Below are 22,286 nucleotides of genomic sequence, written 5' to 3'. Positions count from 1 at the left end.
GGACGCCACTACCGAGAAGGCCCTCTGCCCTGTAGCTTTGCTTCTCGCAATGAGGGAACCGCCAGAAGGCCCTCGGCACTGGACCTCAGTGTCCGGGCAGAACGATGGGGGTGGAGACGCTCCTTCAGGTATACTGGGCCGAGGCCATTTAGGGCTTTAAAGGTCAACACCAGCACTTTGAATTGTGCTCGGAAACGTACTGGGAGCCAATGTAGGTCTTTCAAGACCGGTGTTATGTGGTCTCGGCAGCCGCCCCCAGTCACCAGTCTAGCTGCGCATTCTGGATTAGTTGTAGTTTCCGAGTCACCTTCAAAGGTAGCCCCACGTAGAGCGCATTGCAGTAGTCTAAGCGGGAGATAACTAGAGCATGCACCACTCTGGCGAGACAGTCCGCAGGCAGGTAGGGTCTCAGCCTGCGTACCAGGTGGAGTTGGTAGACGCTGCCCTGGATACAGAATTGACCTGCGCCTCCATGGATAGCTGTGAGTCCAAAATGGTCCTTCAGGGGCACCATTACCCTATTCAGGACCAGGGAGTCCTCCACGTGCCTGCCTCCTGTCCCTCCAAAACAGTACTTCTGTCTTGTCAGGATTCAACTTCAATCCATTAGCCGCCATCCATCCTCCAACCGCCTCCAGGCACTTTCGGACTCCTTTGGGTAGTGAGAAAGCGGGATATCGAATCCAAACTCCTCCTCTTCTTCTCCTTCAAGATTGTGTATGGAGTACTTTCTTTTGTGAGTTAAATTGTCTGAAGGCACCTGGTGAGAGGAAGTAGTACAAGGGGGAGGTGTTTACCATTGCACCTGCATGGGATGCGGGTGGCGCTGTGGTCTAAACCACTGAGTGTCTTGCGCTTGCCAATCAATCGTAAGGTCAGCCATTTGAATTGGCGCAACGGGGTGAGCTCCTGTTGCCCTGTCCCAGCTCCTGCCAACCTAGCAGTTCAAAAGCATACCAGCATGAGTAAATAAATAGGTACCGCTGCGCCAGGAAGGTAAACAGCGTTTCTGTGCACCCTGGCTTCCATCAAGGTGTTTCGTTGCTTCAGAAGTGGTTTAGTCATGCTGGCCACATGACCCAGAAAGCTGTCTGTGGACAACCTGTCAACCTGAAAACGGAGATGAGAGCCGCACCCCATAGTCAAAGTCGACTGGACTTAACCGTCCTTTACCTTACCTTCTACCATTCCACCAGTTCTTTGGTGAGAGATAGCAACCTGCATTTTAAACACAGTGCATTCTTAGGAAATTGTTTGTTAGGTGAGCATTCTCAGAACAAGTCAACAATTACATTTATTCCTATGGGGAAATTTCTGATGTGTTCTCAGCCACATAATTTTGACCCCCAAATGACGGAAAAACCCAGGAAAACTCTGAAACCTTGCTGAAGGCAAACAAGGAAGGGGAAAAGACCCTTTTATTTATCTGCTCTCTCCCCCTTCCTCCCCTACACCCACCATGGTTTCTGGTGAAACAGCTACTGGGAACCATCAACACATAAAAAGGCTTGTTTAAGACTTATACTACACACAGGTCTGGCTGTTTCGATATCTGAATCTGTGGTGTGTATAGTGAGGTTTAGGTACTAATCCGTCATGTTTGGATAAGTGAATTTTCATATAACAAGCATTTGGATAGCAGGACCTACGTGTATTGTCAATGAATGTTTTCATTACTTCCTTGATGTTTTCCCACTATCCTTTTGTTCAGAGGAAGGAGTGGCTGATGACATTACAGATCGAGAGTAAGATATTGGAGTGTTTGGATGGTACGTCTGTGGGTATGTGTGGATGTGTGAGCGGTGTGTGAACAGAGTGACACTGAATGAGCATTAGGTGTTATATGATCTTTGTAGATGTACGGTAGAATTTAGGTGTGATCTGTAGTACTTTGTGAATCAGGGTGCTGATTTGGAAGGCTGAAGACTCTAAAATATTCTCTGACTCTATGTTTCCAAGTGTTTGTTCTTAAAGTTTGCAATGGTTTTGTTTTTAAAGATCATATTATTTTATCCAGTGCTCTCTTTTTTTAGGAGAAAAGGTGCCGGTACTCACCATGAGGTTGTTACAGTAAGTGCCACACTTTTTAGCATTTGGAAAAAAGAACGGTGCCAGTACCATGTACCCTTGAAGACCCCAGAAAAAAAGCACTGGTTTTACCACATTGCAGTTTTCTTTAACATTGCATTGGGTAGAATTATATTGTAGCTTCTCAGTTTCATTGCTACATGGTTTGTAATATAAATTTAATAAATAATAATAATAATAGTAATAGTTAGCCAGCTAGGGACTGTCTTATGTTTAAAGCAGTATATAAATATGGTATATAAAATGAAATAATACATACAATAAATAAAGGTGTCTTGTTTTGGTTCAGAAGAGGTCCCTGCTGTCACTGTTGCTTCTCTGCTAGGACAAAAATATGGTTTCCACTTGTTCTCATTCCCTTCCTCCTCATTTGCAACAAAGCAGTGGACATTTAAACATGACAGTTGTATAAATCCTTAGGGTGGCATTCCATTATATTTGTGCTGCTCCTCCTGCTTGCACCCATGCCATCCCCACATCTGCTCTGAAGGGATGAGGGAGCCCCATAACAGAGTGGTGGAATCCTTGGAGAGTATGACTATGACCTAGGGGACCAGGATTCACTCAGTCACAAAGCTCACTGGATGATCTTGGGCCAGTCATGATCTCTCAGCCAAACCTACCTCCCAGGGTTGTTGTGAGGATAGCATGTGGAGGCACTGGCACCATCTCCAGGGGCCCGGGCACCCCCCAAAAATTGCTGTGGGTGCCCAGCCTCCACCTGTGACATCTGTGGCTGCTGTCGCCCACTGCCAAGAAGAACCTCGTACACCACCATTGTTGTTGTTTAGTTGTTTAGTTGTGTCCGACTCTTCGTGACCCCATGGACCAGAGCACACCAGGCACTCCTGTCTTCCACTGCCTCCCACAACTTGGTCAAACTCATGTTCGTAGCTTTGAGAACACTGTCCAAACATCTCGTCGTCTATCGTCCCCTTCACCTTGTGCCCTTCATCTTTCCCAACACCAGGGTCTTTTCCAGACAGTCTTCTCTTCTCATGAAGTACAGTGGTGCCCCGCAAGACGAATGCCTCGCAAGACGGAAAACCTGCTAGACGAAAGGGTTTTCCGTTTTGGAGGTGCTTCGCAAAACGAATCTCCTATGGGCTTGCTTCGCAAGACGAAAATGTCTTGCGAGTTCCTGCGGGTTTTTTCCCCTTTCCCCCCCATTTCTAAGCTGCTAAGCCGCTTATCAGCTGATCCGCTAAGCCGCTAATAGCGCTAATCCGCTAAGCTGTCAAAGGGCTTGCTTCGCAAGACGAAAAACCGCAAGGTGAAGAGACTCGCGGAACGGATTCTTTTCGTCTTGCGAGGCACCACTGTATTGGAGCAAATATAAGGGGTGTGTGGGAGCAATCCCTAGCACAAAAGAAACATTCTCTATAGTGCTACCTTGAAAGCAACCTTATCGGCTCAGGGAAATGTCTTAGCTTGCTTCAGAGTAGCTATCGCAGAACAGCCACTTGTCATACCCTCCCCTACCCAAGCCCAACACTTGGAGCAAGAGTGTCCTTTAACTCAAACCACTAAACACTTTTGCTTTATAAAAGTTCTCTCAGCCTCCATCCTGCCATGTTCCCTGTTTGCCTTATGTCTGTCACCTTATAGGGTTCCTGGCTCTGGGCTTCCAAAACCTCAAGCAATCTCCTAACAACTGGTAAAAGGTAAGGTAAAGGACTCTGCTGCCATCATACAGAAAATTATATCTGTGACTGACTTAGTCGCAGTCTCGGTAGCTTGGCCAGACATGAGGACGTGGGAACAAATTATTATTATAGTAAAAGCTGGTTATAACACGTTCTTGTGTGGTTTGTTATCAATAACACTGTTTGCGTTTCATAACGTGTGCTTATAAGTCTTATTCTGATTCCTATTCCTATCCAATCTTGCCTACTCAACACTCAAACCGGCCACCTTTTCCCTTTTCCCTCCAAAACCCAACTGTCTTTTTCTCGCCCACCCACACACCTGTTCTAACTGTCACACTTCAACCTCAGCCAATCAGCACAGAACACATCCCAACATTCCATCCCTTTCTCCCTCCCCTCCCCCGCCCTTATGTGTTTTAATATCTTTTAGTAGAGAAACCCGTACAAGTCAGTTACAATGGCTAACGGCACAACATCTGCTGAAGTCCATGAGGGTACCACCTATTAAATACATGCAAGGTTGTCGCTTGAGTTGGTTAAGTCTTCTTAAGGGTGCCACAATTGAAATTGAAATACTTTAACAGGGAGAAATGTAAAGTATTGCACTTGGGCAAAAAAAATGAGAGGCACAAATACAAGATGGGTGACACCTGGCTTGAGAACAGTACATGTGAAAAGGATCTAGGAGTCTTGGTTGACCACAAACTTGACATGAGCCAACAGTGTGACGCGGCAGCTAAAAAAGCCAATGCAATTCTGGGCTGCATCAATAGGAGTATAGCATCTCGATCAAGGGAAGTAATAGTGCCACTGTATTCTGCTCTGGTCAGACCTCACCTGGAGTACTGTGTCCAGTTCTGGGCACCACAGTTCAAGAAAGACACTGACAAACTGGAACGTGTCCAGAGGAGGGCAACCAAAATGGTCAAAGGCCTGGAAACGATGCCTTATGAGGAACGGCTAAGGGAGCTGGGCATGTTTAGCCTGGAGAAGAGGAGGTTAAGGGGTGATATGATAGCCATGTTCAAATATATAAAAGGATGTCACATAGAGGAGGGAGAAAGGTTGTTTTCTGCTGCTCCAGAGAAGCGGACACGGAGCAATGGATCCAAACTACAAGAAAGAAGATTCCACCTAAACATTAGGAAGAACTTCCTGACAGCAAGAGCTGTTCGACAGTGGAATTTGCTGCCCAGGAGTGTGGTGGAGTCTCCTTCTTTGGAAGTCTTTAAGCAGAGGCTTGACAACCATATGTCAGGAGTGCTCTGATGGTGTTTCCTGCTTGGCAGGGGGTTGGACTCGATGGCCCTTGTGGTCTCTTCCAACTCTATGATTCTATGATCGTATGACTTTATTGTCACTTGTACAACTTGTACACAGTGAGATTACACGAGCACCCCCCACTCAGCTCTTTTAGTCTTAATTCCCCTCGTTTACTGACGCACACCCACCAAACCCGAAAGTCAGTTGCCCTGTTGTTATGTTTTCATTCAGCAGCCTAACAGCCCATGGATAGAAGCTGTTCTTTACCATGTTGGTGCAACTAGTCATGCTTCTATATCTTCTGCCCGAGGGCAGGAGATCAAAAAAGTGCTGGCCATGGTGTAAATCATCCCTGAGAATTTTCCTCTCTCTCCTGAGGCAACGTTCTTCTGCTATTTCATCCAGCAGATTCACGGGACAGCCCATAATATCTTGTGCTGTATTCACCACCCTCTGTAGGCACTTCCTATCAGTTGATGTCAAACCAGCGTACCACACCCTGATGCAGTATGAAAGGACACTTTCTATTGTTGACCGGTAGAAGATCATCAAATGTTGATTGACATTTGGGAGCACATAAATTTCCAGACCTGTGAAAAAAAATTATTCCCCTCCCTAAACCCTGGAAAGTCTTGCTCTAGCCCAGAGCTTTCCAAACTGTGTGTCACAACACATTGGTGTGACAGCGGAAGTTTGTAGGTGTGTCCTCCTGTCATTGGAAGGGGGTTAGTTTAACCTCTGGTTTGCTAGTAAAACTGATTATTATTACTGTTATTGAGTTTATATACCGCCCTATATCTGAAGGACTCAGGGCGGATCACAGAAAATAATCACAACATATATAATCAGAATAAAAACAACTCACTAACAACCCCCAAATTACCGTTTCGTGAAATGATGCATGTCTAAAATGTGTGTCACTAACATGAAAAGTTTTGAAGCCTCGGCTCTAGCCAAAGATCTCTCTGGCAGGATGTTATGTCACAACAGAGGGTGTTTCACCGTTACTTAGCAACCTTGGACATGGAACCTCTATAGACACGTGCATTTATTATATTATAATGTAGAGAGAGAGAGAGAGCTTTCAATAGATTAAGCTGCGTTATCTATTTCCATTTTCCTTTAAAAAAAAATTCTAGGGAATGCAATTACCAAACTTGCCCCATTGTACAACAGAACTTTGTCTGGGCACCCTCCTAAAATCTGCTATGGAGGTTCGGGGGGGAACCCCTAGAAACTATCATTTGGATAATTTACTGCAGCTCTTCTCTCCCAAGCCCCCACCCCGCCCAAAAAAACTTAGCTTTCCCCCATCAAATATATTAGAAACCTTCCAGCCTTGTGGGGAAGGCTAATTTTGCGGCTCTGCTGGGACAGTTATGTCAAGAGTGGGTGGTCTCATCTAAATAATAATAATAATAATAATAATAATAATAATATCTTTATTGTCATTGCCCCCTCTCGGGGACAACGAAATTACTTGGCTGCTCCATCCACCCAGGTAGGGCACTCCACTCAAAATCAGAACTATAAAAAACTAATTAAAACAATACAGTATAATACAGCAAGGAAGATTAGATGACTTTCAAAGTCCAGGCTTCCCATTCAGGGACGGATCGCTCTGGAGAAGAAGCTGTTCTTGAGACGGCTCGTTCTTGTCTTCATCGTCCTGTAAATCCGTCCCGACGGCAGAAGCTCGAAGAGACAGTGACCAGGATGCGATGGATCTTTTACTATGTCCAGTGCCTTCCTCTGGCACCTTGTGGCATAAATCTGCTCTAAGGTGGAGAGTGGGCAGCCAACAATGCTCTCTGCTGCCTTCACAACTCTGCACAACCCCATCCTGTCCTGGGTAGTACAGCTTCCGTACCACACACATAAGCCATAAGTGAGCAAGCTCTCAATGGCACAGTGATAGAAGGCAAGCAGCAGTTTCTGCGGAAGTTTCTCCGACTAGGCAGGTCTTTTCTCCATGTTAGTTAGAAGCCACAACTCAGCAACGAAGTATTGTGTAATAAATCAAATCCACCCGCCCCGCAAGCTGCGAGGTCTGCAGGCAGGGGCAGCATTTATTTCAATTTGGTGATCGCAGTGGGGAAACGTGAATACCCAACCACTTCTTATGGCCGTTTCGTTTTTGAACCTGAAGTGTCGCTGAGTTGTTAAAAATACCCATCTGTGCTGTGTGTGCACAGTGCTCTTTTCCTCTTTGGCTCCTGCTTTGAGAGAGATGCAGGCAGCTGTTTATCCTCCTTAGGGTTAAAATGAACTGGACTAGATTCCCAGAGAGGAAGGGAATTTTGGGGGGGCGGTGGGGGGGGGGAGAGAAGAAGTGGGCGAGGTCCTCCAGAGCAAAAAGCACCTCCTTCCAAAGTCACTTCCTGCCTGGATTCTCATTTGAAGGGTGAAAGTGGCCTTTGTTTCCCCCATTGATGCAACCCTGGCTCTTCCTGAAATCTGGTGAGTTTCGTCGCCCCCTGCTCCATTTTGTGAATTTGATTGAAAGGAGGGGTGGGGGGGGGCCAAGGCCGCAGTGGATCAGTTGGATCACCCAAGCCAGAGGCGGAATCTTCTTTCAGCCCCCTCTCTGCAAAGCCAGGAGCCCCCTTTGGATACGTTGTGAGTGGGTCTGCAACGCTGAGTTGATCTCCATGGTGTGGTGTCTTCAGCTGCAATCGAAATACAATTTAAGGCCCCCCCCACCCGCCCCATGCTCCCCCTTTTCATATATATATATATATTTAATAATAGATTTTATTAAAGTTTTGAAGGTTACAAAAAGAAAAGTAGAAAAACTTAAACACAGCACAAAACAAACCAAAAAAATCCAAACTTTACATAACTTTCTTTCCTTTGCTTATTTCCTTGACCCCCTCACACCTCCCTTTTTTGTATTCTAGTTCAATTAGATATTTCAGCAAATCCTTTCCATCTTTGTTTTTATCCTAAAAATTTATCTTGATATACTATAATTTTACATTCTCCTCTTTCACTAATCGCCAATCCTTTTTTACTTAATCCTTTATAACATTTCTGCTAAAACCACATAGCTTCATTCCAACATCCTTCTAACATTCCTTAATTTTACAGTATTTCTGTAGATAAACTTTAATTTTTTTCCAATCTTCTTCCACCGACTCTTCTCCCTGGTCTCGGATTCTGCCAGTCATTTCCGCCAACCCTTTTCATATTTTTAGGTACTGGTTTTCCATTTTAATTGGGTTAGAATTACCGTAACACCTCCTCCCACACCCCCACACGCTTACCAGGCTCATGACTGACATCCATGTGCCCATTCAGAAATGCAACCCCCACAAATGTAGAGGGGGACCTTTTCAGACTGAATACATAGCAACCCTCCCTGAAAACTACTGGCAGTATTTTAGCTGAAGAAATCTAAGCCAATTTGTTGCATGGTAGAAAGGGTGTGTAAGGGAGGCTGTATTTCACACAGGTGCCCCCGCACCGTGAACAATAGTCCACAGATTCCCAGTTTCCATTGTAATTTTATTTTAAAGGAGAGTTAATTCTTAGCACATGTAGAAATATGAGGCAAAATGCATAATTTTAACTTCTTTCCCCTCCCCCGCCCTCAGAAACTAGCCTTCTCCCACCTTTTGGTTTTCTGCTTTGCCCCTCCCTGGAAAAATTCCTCTAGACCCCCATCACCTGGAAACCCACCACAATGGAAACTAAAACAAAACAGATAAATGGCACAGTCGAAATCTGTTTGCACATTGATGGGGTGGTATCACTTTATCTGCCGCCCCATGAATCAAACCTCCTGGGGGAGAAGCGGGGGCAGGATAAAATTTGCACGTTGAGGGTGAAAAATGATTTTAAAAGCCGTAGATGAAAACTAGGACTAGTTAAAGATCCATGGATGTAATGGTGGAAGACAGCTTGATAAAGATGTGGTGTGTTTTTTCTGGCTGATGAGTTTGTGAAGGGGGACATGCATAGCTCCAGACATGTACAGTAGGTAAAAGGTAAAAAGTAAAGGACCCTTGGATGGTTAAGGCCAGTCAAATGCGACTATGGGGTTGAGGTGCTCATCTCACTTTCAGGCCGAGGGAGCCAGCATTAGTCCACAGACAGCTTGGGCGGAGTATAAATAATAAATATCATAAGTTATTATAAATTATTGTTTCTGGGTCATGTGGCCAGCATGACTAAACTGCTTCTGGTGCAATGGAACACTGTGATGGAAGCTAGAGCACACACAAACGCCATTTACCTTCCTGCCACAACGGTACCTATTTATCTACTTGCACTGCCGTGCTTTCGAACTGCTAGGTTGGCAGGAGCTGGGACAGAGCAACAGGAGCTCACCCTGTTTCTGGGATTCGAACTGCCGACCTTCTGATCGGCAAGCCCAAGAGGCTGAGTGGTTTAGACCACAGGGCCACCCGCATCCCTATGTACAGTACAGGATATTGCAATCCATGGCTGCCTCCACAGTTGAAGTCAGTAATCTTTCTGAATACTAGATACTGGAAACCACAGAAGGGGAAAGACCTACATTGACTCCCAGTACGTTTCTGAGCACAATTCAAAGTGCTGGTGTTGACCTTTAAAGCCCTAAACGGCCTCAGCCCAGTATACCTGAAGGAGCGTCTCCACCCCCATCGTTCTGCCCGGACGCTGAGGTCCAGCTCTGAGGGCCTTCTGGCGGTTCCCTCATTGCGAGAAGCAAAGCTACAGGGAACCAGGCAGAGGGCCTTCTCGGTAGTGGCGCCTGCCCTGTGGAACGCCCTCCCATCAGGTGTCAAAGCGATAAATAACTACCTGACATTCAGAAGACATCTTAAGGCAGCCCTGTTCAGGGAAGTTTTTAATCTGTGACATTTTAGTGTATTTTTGGTTTTTATGGAAGCCGCCCAGAGTGGCTGGGGAAACCCAGCCAGATGGGCGGGGTACAAATAATAAATTATTATTATTATTATTATTATTATTATTATTATTATTATTCTCAGATCCTGGATGCAGGTTTCCCACCGGGCTCTGGTGAGCTACTTTCAGAACAGGATGCTAGACTGCATGGGTCATTGGCCTGATCCAGCAGGCTCTTCTTATGCCCTTCCTTTATTATGTTCTCAGGTAAATGTGACAGTGTAGTAATTCTGTAACAGAACAATGTCTTGGCTTTGTAGGACTTGGTAGCGCGTCCATTTACGACAGAGAGAAATTGGCAGGAGCCAAAAGCAGTCTCTCCGGACCTGTTAGAAGCTTCTGCGAAAGAAATATGGATAAGGAAGACTCAGTTGCCGCTGAAGCAGGAAGAGGACATGAGCCCATCAAGACTGGGAGCAGTGGGGGATTCTGGGAAGAAACAGTGCAGAAGATGCTGGGTAAAGAGAACAAGCTCAACTCAGATGTACAATGCCAGCGTTTCAGGCATTTCTCCTACCAGGAGGCTGCGGGGCCTCGAGAGGTTTGCAGCCGACTCCACCGTTTTTGCCATCAGTGGCTCAAGCCAGAGCGGCACACGAAAAACCAGATGCTTGACCTGGTCATCCTGGAGCAGTTCCTGGCTGTTCTTCCACCAGAGATGGAGAGGTGGGTGAAGGAGTGTGGAGCAGAGACCAGTTCCCAGGCGGTGGCCCTGGCTGAAGGTTTCCTCCTGAGCCAGGCAGAGGACAAGAAGTGGGAAGAGCTGCAGGTGAGAGCATTTAAGCTAGATAGAATCAACATGAGGGAGAATATCCTGAGCATCTCTTAAAATTGTCCAACTTTTCCAGGAAGGCATCCAAGGAAGGAAAGCCAATGCCAGTATTTTATTTTACAGTAGTGCCCCACAAGACGAACGCCTCGCAAGATGGAAAACCCGCTAGACGAAAGGGTTTTCCGTTTTGGAGGCGCTTCGCAAAACGAATTTCCCTATGGGCTTCCTTCGCAAGACGAAAGCCCATAGGGAAATCTCCGGGACAGCGGGGAAGCGCAGCGCGTCTTCCCCACTGTCCTCGGACCTCCTCCGAAGGCTGGCGGTGGGCGGAGAGACCTCCTCCCACCGCCAGCCTTCGGAAGGCTGCTCTGAAGGCTGGCGGCGGGAGGAGGTCTCTCCGCCCCACCGCCAGCCTTCGGAAGGCTGCTCCGAAGGCTGGCGGTGGGGCGGAGAGACCTCCTCCCACTGCCAGCATTCGGGTGGCTGTCCTGAAGACTTGCGGTGGGAGGAGGGTTTTCCTTCCCACCGCCAACTTTCAGAATGCTGTTCTGAATGTTGGCGTGGGGAGGAAAAACCCTCCTCCCACCGCAAGCCCCGGGAACAGAGGAGAAGCGCTGTGCGCCTTCCCCTCTGTTCCCGTACCTGTCCTGAAGGCTTGCGGTGGGGAGAAAAGCCCTTCTCCGCACCGCCAGCCTGGCAAGCGGTCTCCATAGGAACGCATTGATTGATTTTCAATGCATTCCTATGGGAAACCGTGCTTCGCAAGATGAAAAACTCGCAAGAAGAAAAAACTTGTGGAACGAATTAATTTTGTCTTGCGAGGCACCACTGTATTTTGCCTCTGCCACTCTTTTTCTAATCCTTCTGTCCATTTGATGTCTTCAATACTTGTTGCTGTTTCAGGTAAAGGGTCTGTTTACAGAAGTAACCACTGGTTGTCCTGAGGCAGAGAGGTCTCCACTGAATACCAGACAGAGGCCACCAGGTAAGGATCACTGTTGTATCTCCATTTGGTGTCCCTCTCTCCATTGTGAAATAATTATCTGGGCTCCTTGATCCTTTGAGAGAAGACACTTGTCTCCAGCCTTTCCCGCAGCTCAAAAATGTGATTACTTGCAACATTCCTCTAGTTTATACACAGGGACCTGCACTTTGTTTTGCAGCCAAGAGCCCAAAGGGCAAGAGATGCTTTTTCACACAACTGAAATATAAAATGGGTAGAAACACTTAGCAGGTAGGATTTTTCCCAAGGCCCAAGTATAGTTAAGACATACATCGCTGAATCTCTGTGTTGTGCTACCAGCTTCCCACTTACCTATTGTTTCTCCCAGGTGACCAAACAATTCCAGTAAAACCTCAACAACCACTTCATATTCGCGGTGGAAGGGAAGCAGCTTCTTTGACGCTGGATCAGGTAAGGGGACAGGTCAGTGGGGAAATAGGCTCCTCTGCTCAGTTCTCCAAATCTGTCCATCTCTTCATTTAAAAAAAAAATGCCCTCAAGAAAGCTTGAAAGGCCACTCAAGGAAGGTTAATGCAGAGAATAATGATTATGCAGAATAATGACATCACAAACCAATGGATGAGAGGAATAATAAATTAGTAATCATAGAATTGTAGAGTTGGGAGGGACCCCAAGGGACATCTAGTCCAACCTCCTGCTGTGCAGGAATCCTGCCCTCAGACATCCCTGGGTGGGCTTGAACCACCAAGCTTCTACAGTGGTACCTTGGTTCACAAACTGAATCTGTTCCGGAAGTCCTTTCGACTCCCAAAACCGTTCGAAAACCAAGGCACAGCTTCCGTTTGGCTGCAGGAGCTTCCTGCACTCAAGAGGAAGCCACGTCGGACATTCGGCTTCCAAAAAACTTTGCAGCTTTAGAAGCTCTAAGCCCTTAAAAGATTTTGGTGTCCCACCCCCCCCCCCATATATAACTAAATCAAAATATAAACAATAGTAAACCATAAAATAATTTCTTATTTTTTGAAATGAATCAAAACCTACAGTAAGATGGAAACTAATGTTTATTTGTGTATGCTTCCACTTTATTGATATTTGGGGGGGTGTATTCCATACTTTTTCTAATTGCAAAAATCATGGTAAATGCGGCAGTGGAAAAATTTTCCCCCTTTCTTTGATGCCGTAAGGACGTGCTTATTTTGCTTAATGGTTAATCTAGCCCTGATTTGAGGTGCCATGGCAGTCACGGGTTATATCTTCTCCTAAAACATAGACATACGTAAAATTTATCCACAGTAGTAGTAGCCTGGCGTGCTCTGGTCCATGGGGTCACGAAGAGTCGGACACGACTAAACAACTAAAGAACAGCAACAAGTAGTAGGTGATCTTTATGCTATCTTTGAGGAGGGGGAAATGTTTATTTTTCCTTGCAGGGTCCCGTGACCTTTGAAGATGTAGCTGTGTATTTCACGGATGAAGAGTGGGCGCTGCTAGATTCCAGCCAGAGAGCTCTGCATAACAAGGTCATGGAGGAGAATTGTGGGATCATGACCTCTCTCAGTAAGGCTCCTATTGGGGCGTAATATCTATTTTGAAAACCAGAAGCTTGAACTGGGGTACATTATTGAGACCTGAGTGAGGGAGTTGGGTGGGCCACTTTTGATTCAGCTTTGCCCACCCAAATACTTGGTGTGGTATCAGCCCAGACTGGAGGGGCAGGGAGGAAATGTTTCTGTAGCTCACAGGAGTTCATTTACTACCAAATCCCTCTCTCTTGGAGGGTGGAACTGGACTGGAGGCCCTTCATCTGGTGCTGGGTCAAAGAGATAGGCTAGATATGTTGTTGCTCATCAGCCTCCCTGGCCAAGCTGGCTGCAGTTGTTTCGGATGTGATGCTGGAGGATTCCAGAACTGTGGATTTGGGTCACTTCAATATCCATGCTGAGAATGCTTCAGGATCAGCTTGGGAGTTCATGGCCTCCATGGGCAACCATAGACCAGAGGTTCTCCATGCAAATGACATCCTCTGCCAGTGAATTATGGGGGCTATCCTTTTTATTTTTTATTCTATGGCGTTTGTATCATTACGCATGTGCTTTTGTTCCATATACCTGCACAACAACCTTGTGACACAGGCTAAGCTGAGACAGAGAAAAAGAGAGAATCTAATTCAGCCCTCAAATGAGCTCCATCCCTGAGATGGAAACAAAGAGGTAAAGGTAAAGGGACCCCCTGTCAATTAAGTCCAGTCGCTGACAACTCTGGGGTTGTGGCGCTCATCTCGCTTTAAAGGCCGAGGGAGCTGGCATTTGTCCGCAGACAGTTTTTCCGGGTCATGTGGCCAGCATGACTAAGCCGCTTCTGGCAAAACCAGAGCAGTGCACAGAGACGCCGTTTACCTTCCCGCCGGAGCAGTACCTATTTATCTACTTGCACTGCGTGCTTTCAAACTGTTAGGTTGGCAGGAGCTGGGACTGAACAACAGGAGCTCACCCCGTTGTGGTGATTCGAACCGCCAACCATTTGATCAGCAAGCCTAAGCGTCACAGTGCCCCCTGCCTCCCTGATGGAAACAAAACCTGTGTCCAAATCCAACATTCTGTAGCACAGGAGATGTCAGCAACAGAGGCAGTAAGATCTGCCTCTCATCTAAGTCCCTTCAGTTCTTTATCACAAATGTTTATTAGCATTGTTCAGAAATTTGGGTCTCCATTTCCTCCTAAGGCTCTAATGAGTGTCCTGTCTTCTTTGCAGAAGGTGATGAACTGGAAATGAAGAATAAGGAAGACCACAACAAACTCCTCACAGTGGAAAAGCCATATCTAGAGAGTGGAGGGTGCTTTGGCCAGAGTCTCCATCTTCACAGAGGGGAGAAACCATATAAGTGTTTGGAATGTGGGAGGAGTTTCACTTGGAAAAAAAGCCTCACCTCTCATCAAAGAATTCATGCGGGGGAGAAACCACATCAATGCTTGGAATGTGGAAAGAAGTTTTATACAAGCACAAACTTCCATCGTCACAGAAGAATTCACAGTGGGGAGAAACCATTTCAGTGTTTGGAGTGTGGAAAGAGCTTTAACAGAAGCACAAACTTCTATCGTCACCGTGTTATTCACAGTGGGGAGAAACCATTTCAGTGTTTGGAGTGTGGAAAGAGCTTTGTTCGGAAGAGCGATATCACTTCCCATCAAAGAATTCACACCGGGGAGAAACCATATAAATGTTCGGAATGCGGAAAGAGCTTTATTCAGAACTCCCAGCTCACTTCCCATTTAAGAATTCATACAGGAGAGAAACCATATCAGTGTCTAGAATGTGGAAAGAGCTTCAACAAAAGCACAAACTTCCATTCTCATCAAAAAATCCACAGCGGGGAGAAGCCCTATCAGTGCTTGGAATGTGGAAACACATTCCGCCAGAAGAAAAATCTCACTTCCCATCAAAGAATTCACAGTGGGGACAAACCATATCACTGCCTGGAATGTGGAAAGAGTTTCCGTCACAGCATTGGTCTTACTATACATCAGAGAAGCCACACAGGAGAGAAACCATATAAATGCCTGGAATGTGGAAAGAGCTTCTGCAATAGCTTAAGCTTTATTATACATCAGAGAAGCCACACAGGAGAGAAACCATATAAATGCTTGGAATGTGGAAAGAGCTTCAGTCAAAGCTCCAAACTCACTTCCCATCAAAGAATTCACACAGGGGAGAAACCATATAAGTGCCTGGAATGTGGGAAGTGCTTCCATCAGAAGTCAAATCTTACTTCCCATCAAAGGATTCATACTGGGGAGAAACCATATAAATGCTTAGAATGTGGGAAAGGCTTTAGCTGCAAGAAAAGCCTCACTTCCCATCAAAGAATCCATGTACAAGAGGAATCATAAAACTACCTGCCATCAAGTTTTTAATATGCAATTGGATGCAGACTGTGTTGTTGGAAAAAGTTTTGTACAATTGGAAAGTTGACAATATGCTGTTTAAAAAATAGGGGAGGGGGATTAGACACAATAGACATTTGTGTTTATTAAGCACTTAAATGACAGGCAACATCAGGGACAACATGTTCACAAATTATGTAAGCGTTGAAACAAATCACCCAAAGTGTTCCCAAGTCATGTTGCTATTTTCTCCAGATTGGCCAAGTTATTAATTTTATCTCATATGTGCCCTCCCTCTCAGTCATTACTGAATGTGGATGTCTCTATTGTAACTATTGTAACACAAGTATATGTTGTAAAACATATTCTGATTATATTTACTGTTATGTACACTGAGTTAATGGAGGCTTGAATCTTCATAAAATGGCTACTCAAAAACTGCAGTCGTTGAACCTAATAAGGAACTAGAAAGCAGCGTTTTTAGGTCACAAGGATCAAATTGCAGTGGAACTGCAAGAAAACGTCCTAGAAGATTTCCCAACATGTTTAATATTATTGATTATTGTTTTTCTGCAGTTCAACTTTTTGAAGCTGGGGTGTGTGTTATACTGAGAAGTGCTTTATATTCTGGCAAATGTGGTGATTAGTGCTTTGATGATATTCTGAGTTACTGTATTGTATTGGTATTTCAATTTTGTACCAGTATTGTAGTAGTACAGAAAAATGGCCTCAACAAAGTTCTTCATCAGTGGAAACAGTTTTCCCCTTTAATTTTGCTTTCTTGAAGGAGTGTTACATTCACCATTTCCCCAGATCTTTTTTCCACACTCACATGAGAAACATAAAAGGAATTTCAGCTGGGTATGAGAGGCGATCCAGTTAGCGAGCCAGACCAGTGAACTGCTGCTAATCTATTAATCCCTTTTGGCCTTGCCTTACTAAACGCCGCCATTTCCTAGTCAGGCCTTTCCCAGCTGAGGCTGAAGCCACATTCACCCAACAGTTTATTCCATTTTCCCATTTCCCTAACTGTTAATTTCCGCCTTATATCCGAGCTTTCACATGATGTAAAATCAACTTCCGAAAATATAGTGCAATATAATGTTCATTTCTGAGTGATTGGCAAACAGATTTTTTTTTTCTGGAGCCAATAACATAGGAATGATCACCACACTTACTCTATATTCTGCGATATTTCTGAAAGTGGATTTTGTGTCATGTGAAAGCTCAAAAACAATGCGGAAATTAACAGGAAAACATCGGGAAAACAGAATAGACTGTTGTGTGCATGCAGCCCGAGATTATCCAGAAATCCTCTGCAAAAGCTTCAATTTTTGCAATCGTCAGAGAATACAAAATGCCATCTTGCAGATTGTCAGGGACTGGCAGGGCTCTGAGGCGTGTGACGCGGCCCAGGGGGTGACCCAGGAGAGGTGACCAACGATTTGTGGGGTTTGGTGGTGCCCACAAGGCGGGAGTCAAAGCAGGGAAAGGAGGAAGAGTCAGGGCAGTTTGAAACAGTGGTGGAAGAAGAGGCTGCTTTTAGGACAAGACAGGTCAGTAGACTCCCCAGCTTCCATGCAGGAGAAGTCTCAGGTTGCAGGCATGTAATCCCTTGGGAGGGTATATATTTCTTCAGGTTCTAAGTTTTTAAAGCCCCAAAGTAAAAGCCCAAACTAAACTTACTTCTGGGACGCGGGTGGCGCTGTGGGTAAAACCTCAGCGCCTAGGACTTGCCGATCGTATGGTCAGCGGTTCGAATCCCCGCGGCGGGGTGCGCTCCCGTCTTTCGGTCCCAGCTCCTGCCCACCTAGCAGTTCAAAAGCACGTCAAAGTGCAAGTAGATAAATAGGTACCGCTTTAAAGCGGGAAGGTAAACGGCGTTTCCGTGTGCTGCGCTGGTGCTGGCTCGCCAGAGCAGCTTTGTCACGCTGGCCACGTGACCCAGAAGTGTCTCCGGACATCGCTGGCCCCCGGCCTCTTAAGTGAGATGGGCACACAACCCTAGAGTCGGACACGACTGGCCCGTATGGGCAGGGGTACCTTTACCTTTTAAACTTACTTCAGTTGCCCCTGAACTACAGAAATGCAGCTTGATTCTCCTGTCCAAATATTCTATTATTATTATTTTCACATATTTATAAAAGAAGCAACTATCAATAATGGGTGGGTGGGGTGGTTGAATATTAAAATGCAACTTAATTTTCATACATGTAGGCAGGTTATTAACCCACTGAACTCTCTTAAACAAAAAAACAAACACACCCCCAAACCCTACATTTGCATAACCTTTCCCCCCTTAATTCAGGCACAATTTAATTGTTCAACAGAAAAGCACAGTAACTTCTCTGTGTGGCATTTGCTATCTGATATAGTTCCTCTACACATGGAGGTTCCTGTTGTAACCAAGAGCATTTTGATAACTTCGAACACTGAAGGAGAGATTGCAGGCCAGTGGAACAATACAGACTAAGCTTCCGTTCCAAGCCAGTGCCTCACCTTGGATAGAGGCAAAAAGGTGTTGATACCCAACTGAAAAGGAATTATTGGGCCTGGACAGGAGGTTGCCAAGGTGCTGGGCTTCAATAATATTAATAATAATAATTTATTACAGTGGTACCTCAGGTTAAGTACTTAATTCGTTCCAGAGGTCCGTACTTAACCTGAAACTGTTTTTAACCTGAAGCACCACTTTAGTTAATGGGGCCTCCTGCTGCTGCTGCGCCCCCGGAGCACGATTTCTGTTCTCATCTTGAAGCAAAGTTCTTAACCTGAAGCACTATTTATGGGTTAGCGGAGTCTGTAACCTGAGGGTTTCCCCAGCCACTCTGGGCGGCTTCCAACAAAATATTAAAATACAATAGTCTGTTAAACATTAAAAGCTTCCCTAAACAGGGCTGCCTTCAGATGTCTTCTAAAAGTCTGGTAGTTGTTGTTCTCTTTGACATCTAGTGGGAGGGCGTTCCACAGGGTGGGTGCCACCATCGAGAAGGCCCTCTGCCTGGTTCCCTGTAGCTTGGCTATGTTATACCACAGCTGCCTCACCCAAAGCTTGCCTTCATCATTATCATCATCATTTATCAGAACCAGAGGGGAAAGGAAAATAGTGTTTCGAGCAAAGTGTGCTGGGAAGAAGAAGGGGAGAGAAAAAGGCAGAGATCCATCTTTTGGCAGGCTGGCTGAAGGCAGGCTGGGATAGATGCCCTGGACTCCATTGCTTCACTGCTGTGGGGAACAAGCCCCTCTTAAGATGACCATATTGTAAGATCTGGACTCACTCCATCCAAACTCAGGTGTAAATATGTGAATAAATAATATTTCTTAATTTTTCAACAGTATTTTATTATCCCCAGCTCCCCGCCCTTCCAAAAAAAAAAAATATCCCTTGGCACCTGTTGGGCCCACTTTCCTTCTTAAATAAGCTTCCTCTCTGCTCAGGGTTTGGCCACGTCAAAACTTCACAGGCTGGCATTGCAGGGATAATGGGTGGGTGTCCTTTCAATGGGAAACTTCCCCAACTTTCCAATTAGAAGCACCGCCCCCTTTTCTGCCTTTCCCAGGTTCTGCTTTTGTAGCCTTCTGACTCCCCTTCACCCCACAGCGCAACGGGGAGCTCACCCCATCTCAGAAGGGGGTGCCCCAAAAGCTGCCTCCGCAGCAAAAGAAGGCCAGCCACTTTCTCCCCAGCAAGGCAGGACCATAGCTGTCAACCTTCCCTTTTTTGGCAGGAAATTCCCTTATTCCAGTGCTGTTTCCCGCTGCTATCCCGGATTGTTAGATATCCCCATAGACTGTCCCCGGGACAGGTGAGGCTGCTGATCCCTTATTTTCAAATCTGAAAGTTGACAGCTATGGACAGGACCCGTGGCCAAGCATCTACCTCTTGCATCTCAAGGAATCCTGCATCGCCTCCTCTGTGTGGACCTGAGGAAGCTGGCCGGGAAAGCTCAACAGTTGTGTTGCTTTCTCTACCCCGATCATCATAATCATCAACTTCATTTTAACAACAGCAACAACAATTTTATTGTTCATATCTCGTCCATCTGACTGGGTTGCCCCAGACACTCTGGGCAGCTTCCAGCATATACAATATATATACCGGTATATATACATAATAAAACATTAAACATGAAAAGATGCACATAATTGCAAATGTAATAAAAGAAGTCGTTATGGTTAAATAAAGGACATCAAAAGGCACAAAACAAAACTGAACAATTTCCACGTAAGATCTAAAAAGATACAAACCATTATTATAAATAACAGCAACAAAACAAAAAAAAAAATACCCCAGCTCACACCTCACTTTTTCCACCAGGCCAAAACCTTTATTCTTTATGTACCGTATTTTTCGCTTTATAACACGCACCTGACCATAACACGCACATCGTTTTTAGAGGAGGAAAACAAGGGAAAAAACATTCTGAATGAAACAGTGGATGTATCATTTTTGTGCTTCATGCTGTGGCCACAGACATGTGATCTGATGGTGAATTTGGGGTGACCCAATGCAAAAATCCTGAGAATCCCTGTGGATCCATGCTTTGTAACCACGTTTTTGCACCATTGCAGCCCCAGGCAACAGTGGGTGTGTGATTTTGGGGGGGCAGGCTGTAGCCATGGACATGCTATGTGATCTGATGGTGAATTTGAGGTGACCCAATGCAAAGATCCTGAGGATCCATGTGGATCCATGCTTTGTAACCACGTTTTTGCACCATTGCAGCCCTGTTTTTGCATCAGATCATTGCTATGTGATCTGATGGTGAATTTGGGGTGACCCAATGCAAAGATCCTGAGGATCCATGTGGATCCGTGCTTTGTAACCACGTTTTAAGTGGGGAGGGAAGGAAAAATATAGAAGGGACAAGGAGCACGAGAGGGGTGTGCGGAGAAGCAGCTGGCTAAGAATGCAGGAGAGGGGTTTAAAGGGGGGGGGGGAAAGGAAGGCAAAAGTCCACCCACCCACTCAAGCCAGCCCTCTCTCTCTCTCTCATCTGCATGTTTTCCGCTGCCTGCAGAGTCCCCAGACGCAGCAACAGCACCGGAGCAGGGACGCTCTGCTTTCCTCTCTACTTGCCTGGAGGGGAGGGGTTGCCTGGAGGGGAGGGGATTTCACTGCTCTTTGTTCCGTCTGAGCAAACAGCAACTGAAACAGAACAGGGTGGGCACTAAGACCCTGAGGCAGAATGCAGGAAAGCAGCAGCCTCCTCTCCTCCGTGATGGCGCAATATGATTTTTGCCATGTACTTGGGACAAACGGCTCCAGGGACCACACATTCGCTCTATAACACGCACAGACATTTCCCCTTACTTTTTAGGAGAAAAAATCTGCGTGTTATAGAGGGGAAAATACGGTACTTACTGTGTTGTGGAGGATTGGACAAGGACATGGGAGACCAGGGTTCAAATCCCTATTCAGCCACAGAGCTCACTGGGTGACCTGGGGCCAGTCACTGCCCAAACTTCACATTTTATATGAATACATTTGAATATAATCTGAAGGTGTTTCCAGTCTAGTACCTGAGGGTGCCCACACTCTGAGCATTCTAGTCTTTGGAATGGACTGGCCAGGTGAGAGCTAAAAAAGCGAACCTTAATCCAAATAAGACTGAGGCACTGTTTATGGATAATTCATGAGAAGAATATACACCACCTTGAGCTCCTTGGAGGAAAGGTGGAGAATATATTAAATATTTTTAAAGGCATTGAGCAAGGATATATTACGTAATTACACAATTCTTTATTTACTTAGCTACCTAAATAATTTTACAGTGGTACCTCATGTTACATATGCTTCAGGTTACAGACTCCGCTAACCCAGAAATAGTACCTCGGGTTAAGAACTTTGCTTCAGGATGAGAACAGAAATCGTGTTCTGGCGGCGCGGCGGCAGCAGGAGGCCCCATTAGCCAAAATGGTGCTTCAGGTTAAGAACAGTTTCAGGTTAAGAACTGACCTCTGGAACAAATTAAGTACTTAACCCGAGGTACTACTATACTATGTTTTTCGGCAATTGCGGTTTATATATTAGTTCACGTTTCTGTTTTGAAGGGGGAAATACTCTGTGACTAAAGGTTTGAGGCCTTGTGTTGTTATGAGGTTGCAAAGCCTGCATAGCAGTAGTTTTCCACGGCAGGTTCTGAGAGAGGATTGCTTTTGAGAATTCAGTCTGATTGGTTGGTTTGGGCATCAGCACAATCTGATTGGTTGGAGGTTTATGTCAGTTGGAAGCTGACTATCAGCGTTTAGTCAGTTGGGGGGAGTTCAGTTGCGAGACAGGGAGTTTATAAGGAAAGTGTGAGGAATAGACCAGAGAGCTGAGGAGAATGGCTAAGGCCTAAATATTAATACACAATATGTTAATATGTGGAAAATCAGGAGAAAGGACTAAGTTAGTCTGAGAAGCTGCCCTGTGTAAGAAGGCCAACCAAAGTTGCTGAGCTTTTTTTTAGGATTGAAGTTGCTGAGCTTTTTTTTTACCCCAGGACATATACTGCCACGGGGGCCGGATTAAATCAACCGGCAGGCAGGATTAGGCCCCTGAATCAGACTTTGGACATGCCTGTACCAGAGGAAGGTGACCCAAGGGTGTTTGTGAAAGTTGGCCAAACTGTCCCAGCATCGAGGATTAGAACTAGAGGAGATTTGGGGTACCAAGGCAGATTGTCCCTAAGAGGTAGACTGGGTTGTGGGTGAATTTAGCTGGGATGGAGGTTTAGGGTCACTGCTGTGGATACACAACCTGACTATCTCTAGGCTATCCCACATGCAGG

The 22,286-nt window shown here is 45.7% G+C and overlaps 4 protein-coding genes across 8 annotated transcripts in view; 2 read left to right on the top strand and 2 right to left on the bottom strand.

Annotated features, from left to right (window-relative positions):
• Positions 1–3,283, top strand: part of LOC310837592 (uncharacterized protein) — a 60,378-nt gene extending 57,095 nt beyond the window's left edge. Inside the window, exon 7 of the transcript XR_014560587.1 lies at positions 3,075–3,283. The gene's annotated coding sequence lies outside the window, so the exon portion shown is untranslated. The remainder of the gene's footprint in view (positions 1–3,074) is intronic.
• The window catches only part of LOC310837292 (uncharacterized protein), a 530,615-nt gene that overhangs the window by 73,510 nt on the left and 434,819 nt on the right, over positions 1–22,286 (bottom strand). The gene's annotated exons all lie outside the window — the stretch shown is intronic.
• LOC310837527 (uncharacterized protein) overlaps positions 1–22,286 on the bottom strand; it is a 93,495-nt gene that overhangs the window by 56,386 nt on the left and 14,823 nt on the right. The window contains exon 7 of one of the 2 annotated variants that reach the window (XR_014560571.1): positions 4,999–5,072. The exons of the other annotated variant lie outside the window; for it this stretch is intronic. The gene's annotated coding sequence lies outside the window, so the exon portion shown is untranslated. Of the gene's footprint in view, positions 1–4,998; positions 5,073–22,286 lie in introns of those variants that run through there. 2 annotated transcript variants of the gene reach the window in all.
• LOC310837442 (uncharacterized protein) lies at positions 4,211–16,265 on the top strand. Of its 4 annotated transcripts, none has more exons than XM_083724045.1 (6): positions 4,211–4,256; positions 10,154–10,662; positions 11,569–11,650; positions 11,997–12,079; positions 13,060–13,186; positions 14,381–16,265. In XM_083724045.1, the coding sequence occupies exons 1-6, from the start codon at positions 4,226–4,228 to the stop codon at positions 15,514–15,516; spliced, it is 1,968 nt and encodes a 655-aa protein (XP_083580171.1). In that variant the 5' UTR covers positions 4,211–4,225; the 3' UTR covers positions 15,517–16,265. The 4 variants fall into 4 exon arrangements, with proteins under 4 accessions (XP_083580171.1, XP_083580172.1, XP_083580173.1 ...); XM_083724046.1 differs by lacking the exon at positions 4,211–4,256 and adding an exon at positions 6,974–7,460; XM_083724047.1 differs by lacking the exon at positions 4,211–4,256 and adding an exon at positions 8,343–8,978.

Source organism: Podarcis gaigeae, assembly GCF_964106915.1.
Source record: "Podarcis gaigeae genome assembly, chromosome: 2".
Taxonomy (NCBI): Eukaryota; Metazoa; Chordata; class Lepidosauria; order Squamata; family Lacertidae; genus Podarcis; species Podarcis gaigeae.
Note: the sequence above shows the minus strand (reverse complement) of the source record. Positions and strands in the feature narration are given on the sequence as shown.